This window comes from Parastagonospora nodorum (assembly GCF_000146915.1).
Source record: "Parastagonospora nodorum SN15 chromosome Unknown scaffold_3, whole genome shotgun sequence".
Lineage (NCBI taxonomy): Eukaryota > Fungi > Ascomycota > Dothideomycetes > Pleosporales > Phaeosphaeriaceae > Parastagonospora > Parastagonospora nodorum.
The window spans coordinates 1,028,074-1,044,430 of NW_001884551.1; the positions used below are offsets into that span (position 1 = coordinate 1,028,074).

Below are 16,357 nucleotides of genomic sequence, written 5' to 3' on the forward strand. Positions count from 1 at the left end.
TCGTGGGCCTTGATGCCTTAATCGATGCTTTTTGCTCACGACGGTCAGTGAAGATATCTGGGCATAGCGATCAGTAAAGACATTGGTGATGGGATGTTGTGTGTACAGTTACAAAGCGTTGGAGCCCTTGACTGATTTGGTAGCCAGCAGGTCTCCTGCCTGATTTACTGCCTCTTTCGCGGTTCCCAAAGCATTTGGAGAGAGGAGGTGCACCCACGATCTCGAACTACCGTTACTCAGCACATTGAGTTTTAACGGACTAACTCCAATGCATTCGCGCGTTCCGGCTCTTGGAACCCATGATGGCAACTGTTGAAGAACTCTCAACTTCATGCTGGGATCCACACCTTGGTCCGGATGAATTGTGATTGCCAGGACTCATTAAGCTGAATTAGGCGCACTCCTGAACTATTCCATCGTTGCTGGCGACGGGTGCACCAAGCAAAATTATGCCTACTATCGGACATTACGCGGTCCTGCTGTCGCCAGGCAATTTCACGTGTTGACATGTCTTGATTGGACGTGACTCTTGGCGTAGCGATGGCCAGCGGCGGATCTGCACTGCCAAAGAAGAGGGTTGTGTGCCGCGAAGGATGAGCTTAGGTGCGAGCTCGCTTTACTTCATATGCAACTGATGTCGAAAGAGGCTCACCTCAACACTTTGCGTGACAGTGAATTATTGATGTGACGTCAGAGCAACGTCGCCTCAGCATGATAAGGTGTACACCTGCCAGCTCCAACAATCCTCCCCAAGCTCAGTCCGCTAAATCAATTCACCGAAAATGGCTCCAATTAACGTAGAGACCGCCGCTAGGAACATCATCGTCTCTGGTGGAGCCCGTGGCATTGGAAGAGCGCTCAGTCGCATGTTTCTGGAGGCTGGCCACAAGGTGTACATCTTCGACATTGATGACGAGGAGCTGCAGCATACCACCAAAGTCCATTTAAAGAAGTACTACGACGAGAAGAAGCTAGATTCAGCAACCTGCGACTTACGCGACGTGAAGGATATTCGAGCCAAAGTTAAGGACGCGGCCAAGTTCTTCGACAACAACGTGGACGTCCTGATCAACAATGGAGGTATTGCGTCGCCGCAGTGGAAAGATGGCAAGACGATGGAGGATGAAAGCACGTTCGAGGAGTGGCAAGCCTACATTGACACCAACCTCACTGGTCCCTTCGCCATGAGCCAAGCATGCATCCCGTTCATGAAATCGAGGCAAGCAGACGCCACGTCAGGCGCCCAGAAAATTTACGGCTCAGGTCCATGTATCATACACATTGGGTCGTTCCGTGCGCATCAGTCAGATCCCAACCAGGAGGGATATGCATCGAGTAAGGCTGGTCAGCTCGGCCTGATGCACTCCATGGCCATCAGCTTGGGACCACTAGGCATCCGGGTCAACTTGATTGCGCCTGGTAGGATCAAGGTCGCTCACGAGAGCAAGGAGGGTAAGAGGTCAACACGCGAGGCCTATGTTCGCGTGGCTAACGACTGCAGGTGATGAGAAGGGCACAGACTGGGCAGGCCAGGTCAGCGAGAAGGACGTCGACGACCATCCGACAAATCGAGCGGGAAGGCCCAAGGACATTGCTGATGCGGCTCTATATCTCATCGATGCAGGCTTCATTACAGGTATGCCCCCTTGCTTTCAACTTGCGTACATCAAGCTAATCGGAAATCAAGGCCAAGACATTACGGTGGACGGAGGAGCTCTGAGAAAGAAACATTGATAGGACATGGGGAAAAAGAGCAATGTGAGGAAGAAAAAGACTTGTCTGTCGTCTTGGCTATGGAAGTTACGAAGAGTAGGGAACCGAACTCAGGGTGAAGAATGTCGCAATTGCTGACTCATGTCGGATCATCATTTCGCCGACATCGTGACGCATCTCAAAAAAAGTGACGCCAGCCATGATGGGCGGGCTTGACCCACAAAGCGCGTTCGATGTTTGCGACTGTAGACCATCGCTTCTTGCCTTGATCGCTTCTGCTCAAACGGTGCATTAGTATTTGCATTGATCGCCTCAGTTCACCGTTGCGACTGATTGTGCCTTCTTCGAATGCACTTACGACTGGCAGTGCACTCACCAAAGGCCGCCTTTACTCTCCACTCACCTTATAGATATGCCTTGAAAACCCGCTTTCTCATTTGCCGTAATTTCGCGACTACTTCGTGGAAGCCTCCACCCGTCAGAAGTCGCAGCAACCCCGATTCGTCCCAGAGCACAAGCAATGCTAAGGAAGCTCCCACACAAGCGCATGAACGTCCGAAATTTACATTTGAACTAAACTCTGGCGCGCGCAAATCCCACAAGGATCGCAAACGAAGCGCTCAAGCAGCGGTCGAAGTTGGACCCTTTGTCTTCCACTCCGCGAATCGGCCGACACACGATTGGGTTCCACTCCTCGAACCTCTTCATAATCGCACCGAAGCGGAGCAAGGGCCTAGGATTGAAGTTGTGGAGAAAATCGTACGAGACGATCGCACCAACATGTCCTCGAGCATCGAGATCCTCACGACGCCGACGTCGGACACTCCAGGCACGACACTGGTGTTACGAACAGCTACAAAACACTACGTCTTCGGCAGTCAGGCAGAGGGCACCCAGCGTGCGCTGGTTCAGCAGGGCGCGCGACTGTTGAAGGCCCAGGACTTTTTCCTGACAGGAAAGGCAGAATGGAAGAACACAGGCGGATTCATGGGCATGATGCTCACATTGGCTGACGCGAGCTCGAGCTCTTATGAGCAAGCCATGTTGATGGTACAGCAGGCAAGAGACAAGGGTCGCACAGCTTCCGAGCCGGCGAAACACAGCTTCAACATATACGGGCCGCCCAATTTGAAACACACAATGGGCACTTGTCGACGATTTATTTTTCGAAAAGGCTTGCCCATCCATGTAACTGAATACGCAGACAGACCCGTTGCCAGGGACGAGAATGGCGGCATACCACCAACTTGGCAGGATGCGAACATCCAGGTGTGGGCTCTACCCGTATCACCAGTACGCCAGCAGCAAGACCCAGAAGCCGAAGCCGAGCTGGAGGCTCTTCGTCAGGACTTTGATGCGCGACTGAACACATTTGAAGACCACAAGGCCCCGCCCAATGAGTCTAAAGAGGATAGGGACGCGCGATATGACCGCATACGTTCTGCTACGCTCAAGTTCATGTTCGATTCAAATTGGAGCTTCGACACTCTGGTAGAGCGGCACATTGCGGAAGTTCAAATGCCCGCTGCAATCTTCGTTCGGAATCCAGATACCCATGGCTACGAGCCTTATCAAGGGCCCAGGCCGGGGGGTTCGGAGCCATTGCCCGATATCACTGTCTGGACACGGACACCCTGGCCCGGAGCTACTATCATGGCAATACCGCCTACACGACCTCTGCCGGAATGTCTCTCATATATTGTGCGCACCTTTCCATCTCGGGGTACTTTTGACGTCGCACGGGCGAAAGCCTTGGGCGTGAAGCCTGGACCTGACTTTGGAAAATTGACTTCCGGCAAATCTGTACAAAACGAGAAGGGAGACTGGATAGAACCATCTCAAGTCCTCGGCGCGGATAGGCCAGGTCAAGGAATAGCGATACTTGAAGTGCCATCATTGGAGTACCTCGAGGCGGTTGTGCAGCGTGAAGAGCTGAACAATTCGCAAGTCATGGCAGGCATAGGCGCTATCATATGGGTTCTAGGACCAGATATCTCAGGTCATCCTATTCTCAGCGAATTCATGGATAAGCTCAGCGACGTGCAACACATTATATCGTCTCCAGATGTGTCACCCAATCGCATAGCTCATGACTCGGTGGCGTGTCAAGCAACTCGACTAGGTCAGGTGGATCCAGCCCGATATTCTGTCCCCATACACGACAATTTCACTGTACCGCAAGAAGGCCTTTTCTCGAATTCTCAGCGACATATTTCCCCAATGCCGAAGGAGTCCATTCGCGCAGATAGAGGCTTGAGCTTTACGCTCATGCCAAAATTTGCAACCAAGGAAGAGACAAAAACACAAATGTTCAACAGTAACGTAGTTAAGCACGAAACAGATGCCGAAGTATTGAGATTGGCGGCAGAAGCGCAACAGGCAGTCAAGGATGATCAAATCAACCAAGACGCGTGGAAGCAGCTACTTGCGCGCCCAGACACTGAAGTCATCACCTTGGGGACGGGCTCTGCCTTGCCATCTAAATACCGAAATGTGTCTGCCACCCTCGTACGGGTGCCAGGTGTTGGTAACTACCTCTTGGATTGCGGCGAGAACACGCTGGGTCAGCTGTCGAGGGTCTTTCCACCGGAAGAACTGCGGGACATCATCAAGAACCTGCGCCTCATCTGGATCAGTCATCTGCATGCTGATCATCACCTGGGTACAACTGGTGTGATTCGTGCATGGTATCATTTGGTTCACGGTGGTGTCCCAAATAAAGAGAAGCTTGACGCCGCAACAGTACTCAACAACTCAAGCCAGTATGGTCTATCGGTCATATCACATACTGGCATGTTGCAGTGGCTTTATGAGTACTCATCAGTGGAGGATTTTGGCTACAGCAGAATTCTACCGCTCGAGGTGTCACCTAACGAGACCGGGCGCGGTTCCTTACTCAACATTCTCAACTCTTTCAACGCAGAGCAGAACTACGACACGACCATAAAGCGAAATCAGTATCCGCAACTTTTTGGGTTTGAAGATATCCAGACTGCGAAGGTCGTCCATTGCCATGGCGCGATGGCAGTTTGCATCACGTTTCCACGCTCTCCTGAAGATCCTCATAACCTCAAGCCACTCAAGGTTAGCTACTCGGGAGATTGCAGGCCATGTAGGCATTTTGCTAGGGTCGGCCGTGATACAACAGTCCTGATTCATGAAGCCACCTTCGATGACGAACTCCTCGGCGATGCCAGAGCTAAGAAGCATTCCACTACCTCTGAAGCACTAGACATTGGCTCGCAAATGAACGCTAAAGCTGTCGTCCTTACGCATTTCAGCCAACGCTACCAGAAGATACCCGTATTGGAGACGGTGACAGAAGGCGAGCAAGAAGGTCCGCTTCTCGATCCTGAGAACACCGCGGAAGAGGCTGACAACGAGAATGACATAGAAGCCGACCCCACGCTTGAGAATACCGATAATATGGACATCCACTCAACAACGCAACTCTCCTCCACAACCGCACCCAAGGTCGCCACACTTGAACGCCACGCCTCTTCCACGGTTCCCGAACTCGGACGCGTCATCAAGGTCCGCAATCCCGAAATGAAGGTTGCCATTGCATTCGACTACATGCGCGTCAAGATTGGCGATATCGTTCAGTTAGAGAAGTTCAACGAGGCATTGAGCGAATTGCTGGTCAAAGAGGAGGAGGTCGAAGCTATTGGCGCTGAGGATGGCAAGATCAATAGCAATGGAAAGAAGACTAGTGGAGACGAGGGAGGCGGGGGCGGGAAGAAACAGAAACAGGGTCAAGGGACGCCCAAGGTGCGGAAAATGAAGTCGTCTCAGAGAAATAATTGAGGGGAGGCAGGAGAACAGGAATGATTGCGTCGTGGCATATGATCTCATACCATACGCAGTATGAAGAAAAATGTAAAATCACCACTTCAATAACCTCACCATTGCTTACAGTCGATGATGATCATCACCAACAATTCGTTGAAAATCCTAGCCCCAAGAATATTGCTAGTTCTAGCATACTTTTGTTCTGAAGAGGATTTTAAACTCACGCCGCATCACCACACGGACAGCATATGCGCGGATGTAGGTATTTGCGAGACTCCATTCAAGCCTCAACCTTCCCGCTTATGTATTGAATTTGAACAATTGTGGTTTCCAAAGCTTATGGGGAACTGCCCTGTTCTCTTTTGCTTTGCACGTAAAAAGACGCATATATTAGTGCAAAAACAGTTTTCGAAAAAAAGCACATTAGATCCTTAGCGTTATCTTTTTGAGGTCGCGAAAGGCTTATGGAGAGGGTACAAGATCTTCTGGCTCTACACATGTTCTCGTTTTGGTCAGCTGCACAAGGAAACATGAGTATTGCAGTGGATGGAATCTACAAGGAGCAGGTTTATATACTAGCTACCCAGTAAGTCAAACCATGGAATCTTATCTCGCGTGCGGCAATGTCGTCATACGGAGAGAGCAAGATGCACTTCCCATTGTCCATTCTCAGCACCAGGTTTAGTCCTATATATTTTATTCAAATTTAAGAATTCCCAATAGAAACAGAACGGTGTTAGTAAGTAGTGCCTGTGTGTTCCGCATGTCTCCGCTATCGTGTAGTGGACGATCCGGCCATGCAGGTTACGGAACGCGCTCGGTAAATTCTATTATTTTTGCCTATGTTAATGCCTGTGCTTTGGAAGGTCAAAAGTTCGAGTCTGATGACAGTCTTTTACAAACTAATTCTTCTATTGTTTTGTCTTTTTATGGGAAATGAAAGTGAAGTGAAGGTGAATGCTAATCACCGCGATTGGGGAGTGTGAGGTAGACGCTGGCAGTAGACGGCATGAATACTTCTTTTAGTTCTTATCTCTCTAGTTGTAGAGGTGCCACAGAAGTTATAATGCTTATCTATGACTGTTATACATGTCTGCGGGAGCAGAGAAAACATCATGATGCTGAATACCGTATTGTGCGAGTAATGCCATCCAAATGATCCTCGCTAAATCTGGTTTGGAAAAAGCAGGACATCAGCTACCATTCTGTAGGGTATGGAAGAAAAGAGCGAAGCGCTTATGGATTTTGTTTTATGTCTCTTTGAGTTTAAGAAGCGATAGAATAGCCAGCAGATACGCAGAAAGTCCATCCTTCATTTTGGTTTCGAATGCACGAGCAAGTGAGCAAGATGTCTTAGAGTTTGAGGAGGTGATTTGAGTTTACATACTCGCCCTCGGTGCGCGAAGTCATAGCCTGCAAACGTGCTATTTTGATAATATGAAATTTCATTTTTGTCAGTGCAACATAGCCTGCGACCTTTCACAGTTCAAAAAACTGGGAACCAGGCAAAGACATTGTTTTTTTGGAGTAGAGATTTTAGAGTGTGACGGTATGGTACCAAAGCTCATACATATCATCTCTCCATCTCTACTTTCAATTTTGCTGCGGAGAAGCCGTGCAATGCTTTCTTTTTCGTTTTCGCGAGAGCAGAAAAGACATTGGTAGTATTTTCACAGGGGTTTTGAGAACACAAATACAGAAAAAGTCTTTTGACAACTTTTCGTGTTTTTGTAAGTGATCACCTGGCTTTGGCACTTCAGAAACAGAACAAGACTCCTATGCGGAAGACACGTCGAGTTCTTGGACATACTGCAATTTCTGGAATATTGTGACTGAGTGGAAGAAGAAGAAGCTCATAGTGGACATTCTTATATGGAGCGAACAACAACGTGGACTCAAACATGATGTACATCGCTCTGCCTTGTGAAACACATGATCAGACCAAGTTAGATTTTGTTTTGGACCGAAGGTATAATACATACGATAACGATAATGCTACTATTGCAGGATGGATTTATATTGCAAGTAGTGTGGCTCGGGCAGTTTAGCGGGAACGGACACACGTGCATGTGTCTGCGCTCATATAGCGCGCTCAGCATGGCGCACTTTGCTGTGGCTGTCGATATACCATGAATACATTTTATCGTTCGAAAAGACCTGCCGGTCTAGTGTATGTGGGCAGAGGTTCATCTGGCCAAGTTACGCGTGGCGATGCTCCATCCCATACGAGAACACCAGCGTCTCTGAAATTGTGCCGCATGACCTCCAGGACCTATCATGTTGATTCAGCATCTTTTTGCGCTTTGTGGAGACATACGAACCTCGTGGCATCTCTGCCTGCGCCTCGGGTTCTTGATCGAAGCAATCTCAGTATCTTTCATCGTGAACCACTCTTCTGTGGTGCCATCGAAGTAGTAGTTGAGCATCTCCGCTGTAGTGATGTATCGCTTTTGTTCGGCTTCATTTGTATTCTCTACGTCCTGCCGCCACTTCGGAGTAAAGAAGCGATGGCCCAATACCTTGATCATCACGCCTTTCTCCACGAGGATCTGGTAAATGGGCATGATCATGTCCATGATGTGGAAGAAGTTGCGGCTAAACTGTAGTTCTCGATCGAGGAAGACTTCGACGGTCAAGTCGTTCCGTACTGATAGATCCAAGAGGCTCTCTAGGTTGCGCTTCAGGTCCGCGTATGCAAAGCTATAAGGGTCAGACTGATAAGAGACGTCGATCCTGAGACGACGTATGATCTCTCCAGGGTGTAGGCTTATGTTGCCAAACGAATTAATGCGCAGGTAAGCCTGTAGTATATGGTAGTCGACTTCGTTGTCTGTCAACATGCGGAAGAAGTATGTTGCCGCTTCTCGTGCAAAAGATTCTCCGACAATGCTCGCGTCAGCGAAGAAAGGTGCTTGAAGAACCCAGTCGTGGGAGAGACGTTCGTCTCGAACGTTGTTGAAGGGTAGTTCAAGCTGCCCGTCAACGAGATCGATCGCGTCCTCATTCCAGAGATGGTCGTAAACTTGATCGCGCAATTCTGCAGGCAAAGTCTCGTGTATAGCCTCCACAAACGGACGACACAGTAAGGCCGCGGATCTTTCCGCTAGTTCGTGTAATGGTCTTTGAGAAGTAAGCGATATTAGACAATACTCAAGGACTGTGCATACAATTCACGGTTTCGAAGTTGTCCCAAGAGACGATTGACCTCGATTTGCTCTTGAGGAAAGGCGATCATCAGGTCATCCCGTCTTTTGTCAATAAACACCCAATCGGGTTGGCCTTCGTAAAGCACCGCTGTACCGTCGTTCAAGCCCAATAGCTCGCTTCTTGTGGCGCCCAACTGGGCCTCTGCCTGAGAGAGTCTACCATGATTAGCACTATCGATGATCCGACTTTAAAAGGTACTGACTCTTCTTTAACATGAAGCACATGCTGTAGTGGACTGAATCCGTCAGTACAATGAACGCACCGACTCGTTTCTCAGAGTTGCTTACGATTTTGCTTCTTTCCGCAGCTGCAATATCTTTTCACGCACATCTTGACCGACATACTGGAATGTCATCTCGTTCTGCACGCTCGCCATCATTCTGCATTCGTGTAAGTTATTGATGCAGCAATGCCACTCAACTCACAGAGGGAGATCGTGTCTGAGCTGATCAGATGTACTCGCCTGATCTTATTTGGGGAACAGGTCGTAGGTGAGGTTTTGAAGCGTTGGCGTTAAGTAGGCACGTAGGCTACCGTCACCAACTATCGTCGAATGCGGTTAGCGCAAGGCTACCTCCTGCCTCCTGCCTAGCGCATCATGTCCAGGCCGCCTAACGTTTACTAACTTCTGGCTCTGAGCCAGGAAGTGCAATCCTTGCTAGATCCGCTGGTCACATACAATGGAGCACAAATAGAGCCTGTCATTCCCATGTCTTTTTCCTCTGACCGTTTCTACAACCCAAGAGCAGGACATAGAAGCTGCCGTGATCAGCTTTGATTCATACTGCTCTATCAAAGCTCTGGAATCGAAGTTTTGAACACAACAGAGGCCGGGTAATGATTAGCAGAAGGAAAGGCCATCGATCAATTTATACATACAGCTCAAATTCGTAATCGTACTTATATCAAACAATAAACAGTGGAAAAGACATGAGTGTAGCTGGTCAGGTTTTCGATGACTTCCCTCTTGCGAGGTCTTTCCTATGTCTTTCCTCATAGAACGCAGTTAACACGGATTTCGAGAACTTACAGATCTCTGCAGAAGACAGAAACATGTACTTGTTACGATCAACTCTGTTCTCAACGGCTCACATGGACACTCTCCTAGCTTCTTTTGGTGCCACTCTCCTCCATGACTTTTGCACGGATAGCTTTTTAGCTACGGAAGTAAAGTGAAGGGCGCAGACGAATAGAGCGGAGGGAAGTGGGGGGAAGGGGGATATATATGCCCGCTGGAGCACGAAAGTCAAAAAAACATGCATCCATGAAGTTTTTGTTTTGGCGCTACTGTTCAACCAACAGAAAAAAAAAGTAATGTAACTCGCCATGCCTCGTCTACTGGAGCATAGATCTAGGTAGTGAAACAAGAAGGCCAAATGCTCCAAAACGAAAAGACTCTAGCAAAAACGCCATTGAAAATGCTTTGGACCAACACCGAAGTTCTTGTTTATATGCTTACACAGCCGCGTATCCACCTCGACTGCCACCGCCTTGCACGGTACCCACAACCTTGCGCGCAAAATCCTTTGCAATGTACGGGATATCGCGAATTTGGTCCCCATGGGGCAATAAATCCCAGCCCCGAGCACCGTAGCGGTTGTAGTTGAGCCAGGAGCCGAAGATGAGGTAGGCGGCAATGGCGAGGAAGAGGCTGTGCTGGTGTTAGCATTCATCCTGGTCGTATGGGAGAAGTGTAGTTCGTGACTTACATGATGAAGAACCACCCGAAGAAACCCCAGTGGCTTCCTCCGTCAACCGGCGGGGCGTCCTCGCAGGCATACTGTGTCCGCCACTCAAGTCTCAGTGTCTGGATCTTCTTGTCCTTCTCTGTCTCGTTCTCGTATCCGCAGAATCGCAAGCTAGCATCGCTGTCCTCGCATTTGCCTTTTGAGTCGTCGGCTCGGCGCCTCAGCTTCTCTTCCTTCTTGTCGCCATCTTTCTCCTTGTCGTCATCCTTGTCATCTTCCTTGTCGCCGTTGTCTCCCTCGCTGCCTTCGAGTCCTGTTCGCTCTTTGTCGCACACAAACTCGATGATGGCTCTCTGATCGATACCGCTCTTCTTGTCGTCGAATGGAAAGCGCCCGCCGTTGAGGACAGCCCGCAGACCTTCCCGCCCGGCGTCAGAGTTGGACTTGGATTCTCGAAGGAGTTCGAATTTCGCATCGATGTCTTTGCCGTTCTGTGTTTTGTATGTTCCAGCGATGTCGATGGGCGTTATGGACGAGTTTCTTTCGATGGCAAGGTTTACATCTTCTCGAATGGCGCACACTGTAGATCGGTGTTAGCTGATTCCCGACTGAAAGAATGCGATCTAAGACGTGGCTGTGTGCTTATAGTTCTCAAAGACCGCCAGTGACACATACCTCTTGAGCCGTGATGACACTCCGTTGCCAAGCTTCCACCCTTGTGCCACTTCAACTTGTCGCAAATGTCAACAGTGAAGTTGTACTTGTACAGCATCTCGTGTGCCAGGTCTTCGTCCTTCCAGTGTACGACATGCGGCCCGCCGAGCTTGCCAAGGTTGAAGTGCACACCCGACGCCGCGACATCCTTGCAGTCGAATGCCCATGCTGTGGATGGAAGAAGCGAAGCTACGGCAAGGAAAGGCAGCAGTGATGCGCGAGGCCTTGAGGGTGCCATGGCGGTGGAAGTGACGGGAAACGCGGATAGCGGAGATGGATGGGTGGAGGCCTAGGAGTGAGACGAATACGGCGTGGATGAGGGTCGGAAGTTAGGGAGCGTCGGAAGTCCAGGAGTTATCGGTTGCGTATCGACACCAAGGTGATGAAGATGTAGGTAGTGAAAGTGTCGAAGGACGGTAGAAGGCACGGGAGGCGCTAGAACAGGCTAGATGCAACTGCGCGTGTTGATGTCGCGTGGACGCAGTGAAGCATGGAAGATGTTGGCGATGACGGCACGCCGCCTGCGCCGACGTGCCAAGCCGCTGCTTATGTTAGCGCAGCGGAGTGGACCGTTCGTGCTCCCACAGGATGACCTCAACATCACGCTTTCGAAACATCGGAATCTTACAGCGGGAATTTGGCTTGTGCCGAAAGACGTTACAGATTCTTGCCTATCGCATGCGTATCCTACTGAGGTGTCCTGGAGCACGTGCGGTGTTGTCAGACTGCTGCAAATTTGACACAACGAACGCCTGCCGCTATCCGTCAAATCATAACATGCTCCTCTTTCTCTGACTGCCACGGAGTGGCCGATCTACAATACGAGGTCACGGCAGCTCTCGCTTATAATAGACAATTCCCAAACGCCACAGCATGGTGGCTTGTTGGTCCGTGTCTAAGTAGTACGGACTTCACTTTGACAGAAACGCCTGATTACTGGAATCACTACTTAGTTCATATGATTAGGATCGCTACTCGAGATCATTGGTAGCGGGGACAGAGGCTTGCTCGATGTATTGTTTGAAACTGCATACGAAAACGCAAGTCTATGGAAATCGTAATCAATCACTCATATCCGATTGTATATACAAAGGAAGGCTGGTCGGACAGTAAAAGTACACGGCCCGAAAAAGCAAACACTAGTCAGACGCATATATACAGGAAGAATGCCTTCTATGCCACACCCGCCCGTGTGAATGCGAAATCTTGGATACAAAGAAACAGGCTGTGAAACTAATGAATGAACATGATGAAACAACCCCCAAAGCCACATTCTAAGTAAGTCGGGAAATCTAAAACCAAAGGAGATCTATCTTGCACGATGAAGAAAAAGTAAATGAAAAGGGTATACCCAGCACTACAATCGATCCAACGCACACCATCTATGTGAAAGCAGGCTGATAGGTAGTCCAAGCGTCACAAGCTTTTGCCGTTGCGAACTGTTGAAGGAACCCAGTCTAAGTACGGATAGGAAATTTGTCGTGATTCGTGGAAGCTGATGTGATCCTCTATCCATTCGAATCTTAAGCAATACTGGTAATGCAGCTGCACTGTTGTTGAAATGTTGGTGGCTGTCTATTTGCCCTGCTGACCCGAGCCGCGGCCGCCGGAGGGCAAGGGGTAGGGGAACGGCGCATAGGGAAGGTGGGAGCCAGTGGAGCCAGACGAAGATCCCGCAGTAGAGGTACTGCTAGGTGTAGAGGACGAGGAAGACATCGTTGGTGGTCGAATGGTGGGTTGAGAAGTTGAGTGATGTCGGGAGATTTTGAGCGAGGGATGGAGGCGGTGATGGCTCAAATAGGTTCTGAAAATGTGTGAGTAATGAGTTGGATATGTTGAGGAGTGAACACTCCTATATAGAGTCAAAAGAAGCGGTGGTGCTTACTTCAACGAGGAGTCGGCGTTGTTCCTTTGGTACCTGAAACGAGGAAATGTATACAGAGGTTTGGAAGTGCTTGTTGCCTGTTTGTGTTGGTGCTGTGTGATGCTGAGTTAGTCGACTGACTCTGCGAGATCTTTATATCTGGCGCGTTGATACTCTGACCGCCAGTCTGCAACTCTAATATTGTGAGTCTGCGATTATCGATCATAAGATGGAATGGTCCGTGGGCAGAGGAGGTTACGGTGTCGCACGACGGCGAGGTCAAAGCGTTCAGCCACTTGCTGAGAAGAGATCCCAACGCCCTAGGAATTTGATTCGGTATCTAGCAGCATAAGACCGCGTGGGTCCGTCTGTACGTGGGCGTGGGCGTGATGAGATCGAAGAGGACCGGGTAGCTGGGTCCTTTTTTAGACTTGTGGCGTTCAAGACCACGTTTTCAGCAAACATCCGGACGGACGGGTACGGTCATGCAGCGGGCTTCCGGATAGGTGCTGTCGTCAGATGCTTGTTTTGAGCCGCATGTGAGGTGACAGCGGTGTTTCGTGGAAGTTACGGTCAGTGAAAGGTCTCTACTATCTGTCGGTGGCTGAATCGTATTGAAAGCTGGTGTGATATATTCTACAAGTACGATACCATCGAACTGCGCCAAAGTAGCCATGATATACCTTGTCAATTGATGTTCTGGTCGGTTCTCGGTGACTCGTGAAGACGACTTTAGATTTTCACTCGTGTAAGCATGCCAAATATTAAGAAAGCATCGTATAACCGGGGAGTTTGAAATCCCATAGCACTTCTGCAAGCCGCTAATTCACCGCAACGTTGGTCTTGCATCTCGTTCAGGTAGACCGGGGTTGGTATTGGCGCCCGGATTTCGATCTAGTGCGGCTCTTCCATGGCTCACCGTCGAAGTTCATCGATCTAGCAATTTCAAACCGAAGTGACTAAGATACGCGACGACCGTGACAAATGCGCCATCTAATGGCAAATCCGAAAACTCTAATATTAGCTGCCTAACACGAGGTGTAGTCACGCCCAAGAGATAGACTCAGCTCTCGCTTAATTTCCGCGCTGAGCTCGCGCGAGCTCATCCGACCGCTTCAGATCGTGAGTGACAGGACGTACGGTCTTGCTATGGAGTCATACTCACAGTTGAATCGAACAAGCCCCTGAATTAGATTATCAATAGCAGATATGTCTGCAATCGGGGGGGTTTGTCAGCGACGGCAGCCTGCTCGCTTGCTTGCTTAGTGACAATGGGAACAGGGGTCTTCTTGGGAAATCAGCCTTCTTTCCAGAAGATTACCTATTCCAGCACCCCGGTTTCCGATTACAGTATTACTTAACGCCTATCGGTCAGAGCGTGCACAGACGATGAGCTAATGCAACCCTGTGGCAAGGAAGTGAGTCTTGAGGAAAGCATACCAGCGGTGACATTGCATGTTCATGGGCGCCCAGCGGTGAATGCAAATGCTTTGTGGTGGCTGTGTCTGAACGCAGACACAATAGAAGTATCGTTCTTCAGTGCATAAACAGATTGAGGTGGTCTGGAAGGTGAACGTGATAGATTGTAGAACATTAGCGACGGTCGGCAGAGGCACAGACACGTATAATTGACTGACTCGCGTACCCTTTACCGCCAATTACTGACGTGTATTTCGAGACTGATTAGCCATGCTTATGCAATCAACTTGATCGCATTTTGGGAGTCGTTCTGCATCAGTGTAGATATTTTTTAGAGGGAACCTAATATCGAATACTTTCTTACGGTGACGCAGCACGTTGCAGCACATGATCTCAAGAGTCCTCGCCCAAAAGCCATGCAAGTTCAACAGTGCTGTAAGATGCTGAGCTTGGCACAATCTGTATCGCAATGCTATATGAACTTGGCATCTTAGTCCCAGCGTGCGGTCCGATCATTCTCTGCCGAACACTGACGACAGGGCTGAAACAAGGATCTAACATGAAGCGAACAACAACGAGCGATGGTTGTCGACTGAGATAAATCTTGACGCGGTGAATGACGATTAAGCCATGATGTAGTTAGCGCACGTTTGAATCGGGTTAACAGAAATTGCAGCGGAAGTCACGGGATATTGCGTCTACATATAGCAACATCCATACCGCGAGAAAAGGCGTCAAGAGGCACCTACGGGAGAATCGATGGTGGGAGATGTTGATTTGCTTCAGGTGTGGTAACGCAACCCTGTTCGGTATCACCCATCCCCAATTTCACTGTGCAAAAGTCAGGTAATTTGTCAACCCTCGAGTAGAGTGTGTGTACATGTTGTGAGAAGCTTACCAATCTTCATGGGACCTTCTGCGTTACAATGCTACACCCCATGATGTACATGTACCGGAAGCTGGGCCGGAGCCATAGCTTCCTTCAATTTGGGGCGTCTTTTTCAACAAAGTTGTATCAAACACTCCCGGCTTTCGGCTAGTCAATCTCAGGATTCCCGCAACGCCTTAGAGGGGTTGCGCATCTGACTGTGGTACTTGCTTAGAGCAGAGGTATCCCAGACCAATAGACTATGAGGCGGTCCCGTTATCCTTTTCCTTGTCGAGCAATCCCATGACGACCTCGACAACTCTCCGAAAGCCTTCCATCTCTTCCTCGACCGTACCACCCATACCAGTGCTGACGAAGCTTATGGAATTTCCTACATAAGCTGGCTTGTTTGTTTTGCGAGCGAGTAATTTCGAGAGTCGTGTCGTGAAATCGAGAGTAGCTCCGTGTGTGAACAGTGGTGTGCTCAGAGTGTTGCTTGGTGATGCTGCCTAGTCACCTGTTAGCAACACCAATAACGAAGCATATCATTCCAAAGGGTTTTGCATTCAACAGGGGGGGCTTAGACTGACATTTGGCATAGCGTACACAAAAGACCCTAGAGGGGACGCGGACGGTGATTCGGGGGAAGCTGAGGTGAGAAACAGCAGCAAGTTAGGGCCATTGTCGGTAAGCTGGAGGTGGATGTTCGTATGCGGAGCTTTTGGCAGCGGAAAGGAGACCTCAATGGGCGCGTGTGACGCGTCACCGTTATTCAGTGTCGCTGCCATCGCGTCTTTGTTGGTGATGTCGTGGGGACGGGGAAGCGGCGCGGGGCAATCTCGCCGGAGGCCCATTCGGAGCAATGTCGGACCTTGCGATTGTTGCTCAACTCCCTCGTCCTCCCTCTTACACATCACACGTCGATCTGCATCTGCGTAGATCCTTGCGCACAAACATTTCTGTGTAGATCGCTCGAAAGTCTCGGCTGGGAGCCCACTTGGAAGAAAGAAAAGCGAAATTCTCGACCACTTTGCGCAAGCTCATGATCACACGCAAGGAGTCGAAATGACCGAGAAAGAATGGGAAGGCGAT

General features: G+C 49.6%; 6 protein-coding genes across 6 annotated transcripts; 1 reads left to right on the forward strand and 5 right to left on the reverse strand.

Moving 5' to 3' along the window:
- Window positions 1-108: 108 nt before the first annotated feature.
- SNOG_02314 (hypothetical protein) lies at window positions 109-301 on the reverse strand (the record flags this gene model as incomplete). Its single annotated transcript, XM_001792873.1, has 2 exons — window positions 109-226; window positions 261-301. The coding sequence occupies 2 exons, from the start codon at window positions 299-301 to the stop codon at window positions 109-111; spliced, it is 159 nt and encodes a 52-aa protein (XP_001792925.1).
- A 481-nt stretch (window positions 302-782) lies between these two features.
- Window positions 783-5,520, forward strand: SNOG_02316 (hypothetical protein; the record flags this gene model as incomplete). The annotated part of the gene is made up of 3 exons (XM_001792874.1): window positions 783-1,452; window positions 1,502-1,636; window positions 2,342-5,520. The coding sequence occupies 3 exons, from the start codon at window positions 783-785 to the stop codon at window positions 5,518-5,520; spliced, it is 3,984 nt and encodes a 1,327-aa protein (XP_001792926.1).
- A 2,125-nt stretch (window positions 5,521-7,645) lies between these two features.
- Window positions 7,646-9,091, reverse strand: SNOG_02317 (hypothetical protein; the record flags this gene model as incomplete). Its single annotated transcript, XM_001792875.1, has 4 exons — window positions 7,646-7,777; window positions 7,827-8,542; window positions 8,680-8,857; window positions 9,041-9,091. 4 exons carry the CDS (start codon window positions 9,089-9,091, stop codon window positions 7,646-7,648), a joined length of 1,077 nt encoding a protein of 358 aa, XP_001792927.1.
- Window positions 9,092-10,167: 1,076 nt separating this feature from the next.
- Window positions 10,168-11,352, reverse strand: SNOG_02318 (hypothetical protein; the record flags this gene model as incomplete). Its single annotated transcript, XM_001792876.1, has 3 exons — window positions 10,168-10,363; window positions 10,422-10,980; window positions 11,076-11,352. The coding sequence occupies 3 exons, from the start codon at window positions 11,350-11,352 to the stop codon at window positions 10,168-10,170; spliced, it is 1,032 nt and encodes a 343-aa protein (XP_001792928.1).
- Window positions 11,353-12,689: 1,337 nt separating this feature from the next.
- SNOG_02319 (hypothetical protein) lies at window positions 12,690-13,654 on the reverse strand (the record flags this gene model as incomplete). The annotated part of the gene is made up of 3 exons (XM_001792877.1): window positions 12,690-12,918; window positions 13,120-13,165; window positions 13,570-13,654. The coding sequence occupies 3 exons, from the start codon at window positions 13,652-13,654 to the stop codon at window positions 12,690-12,692; spliced, it is 360 nt and encodes a 119-aa protein (XP_001792929.1).
- Window positions 13,655-15,525: 1,871 nt separating this feature from the next.
- On the reverse strand, window positions 15,526-16,053 carry SNOG_02320 (hypothetical protein; the record flags this gene model as incomplete). The annotated part of the gene is made up of 2 exons (XM_001792878.1): window positions 15,526-15,774; window positions 15,856-16,053. 2 exons carry the CDS (start codon window positions 16,051-16,053, stop codon window positions 15,526-15,528), a joined length of 447 nt encoding a protein of 148 aa, XP_001792930.1.
- Between the last annotated feature and the right edge of the window lie 304 nt (window positions 16,054-16,357).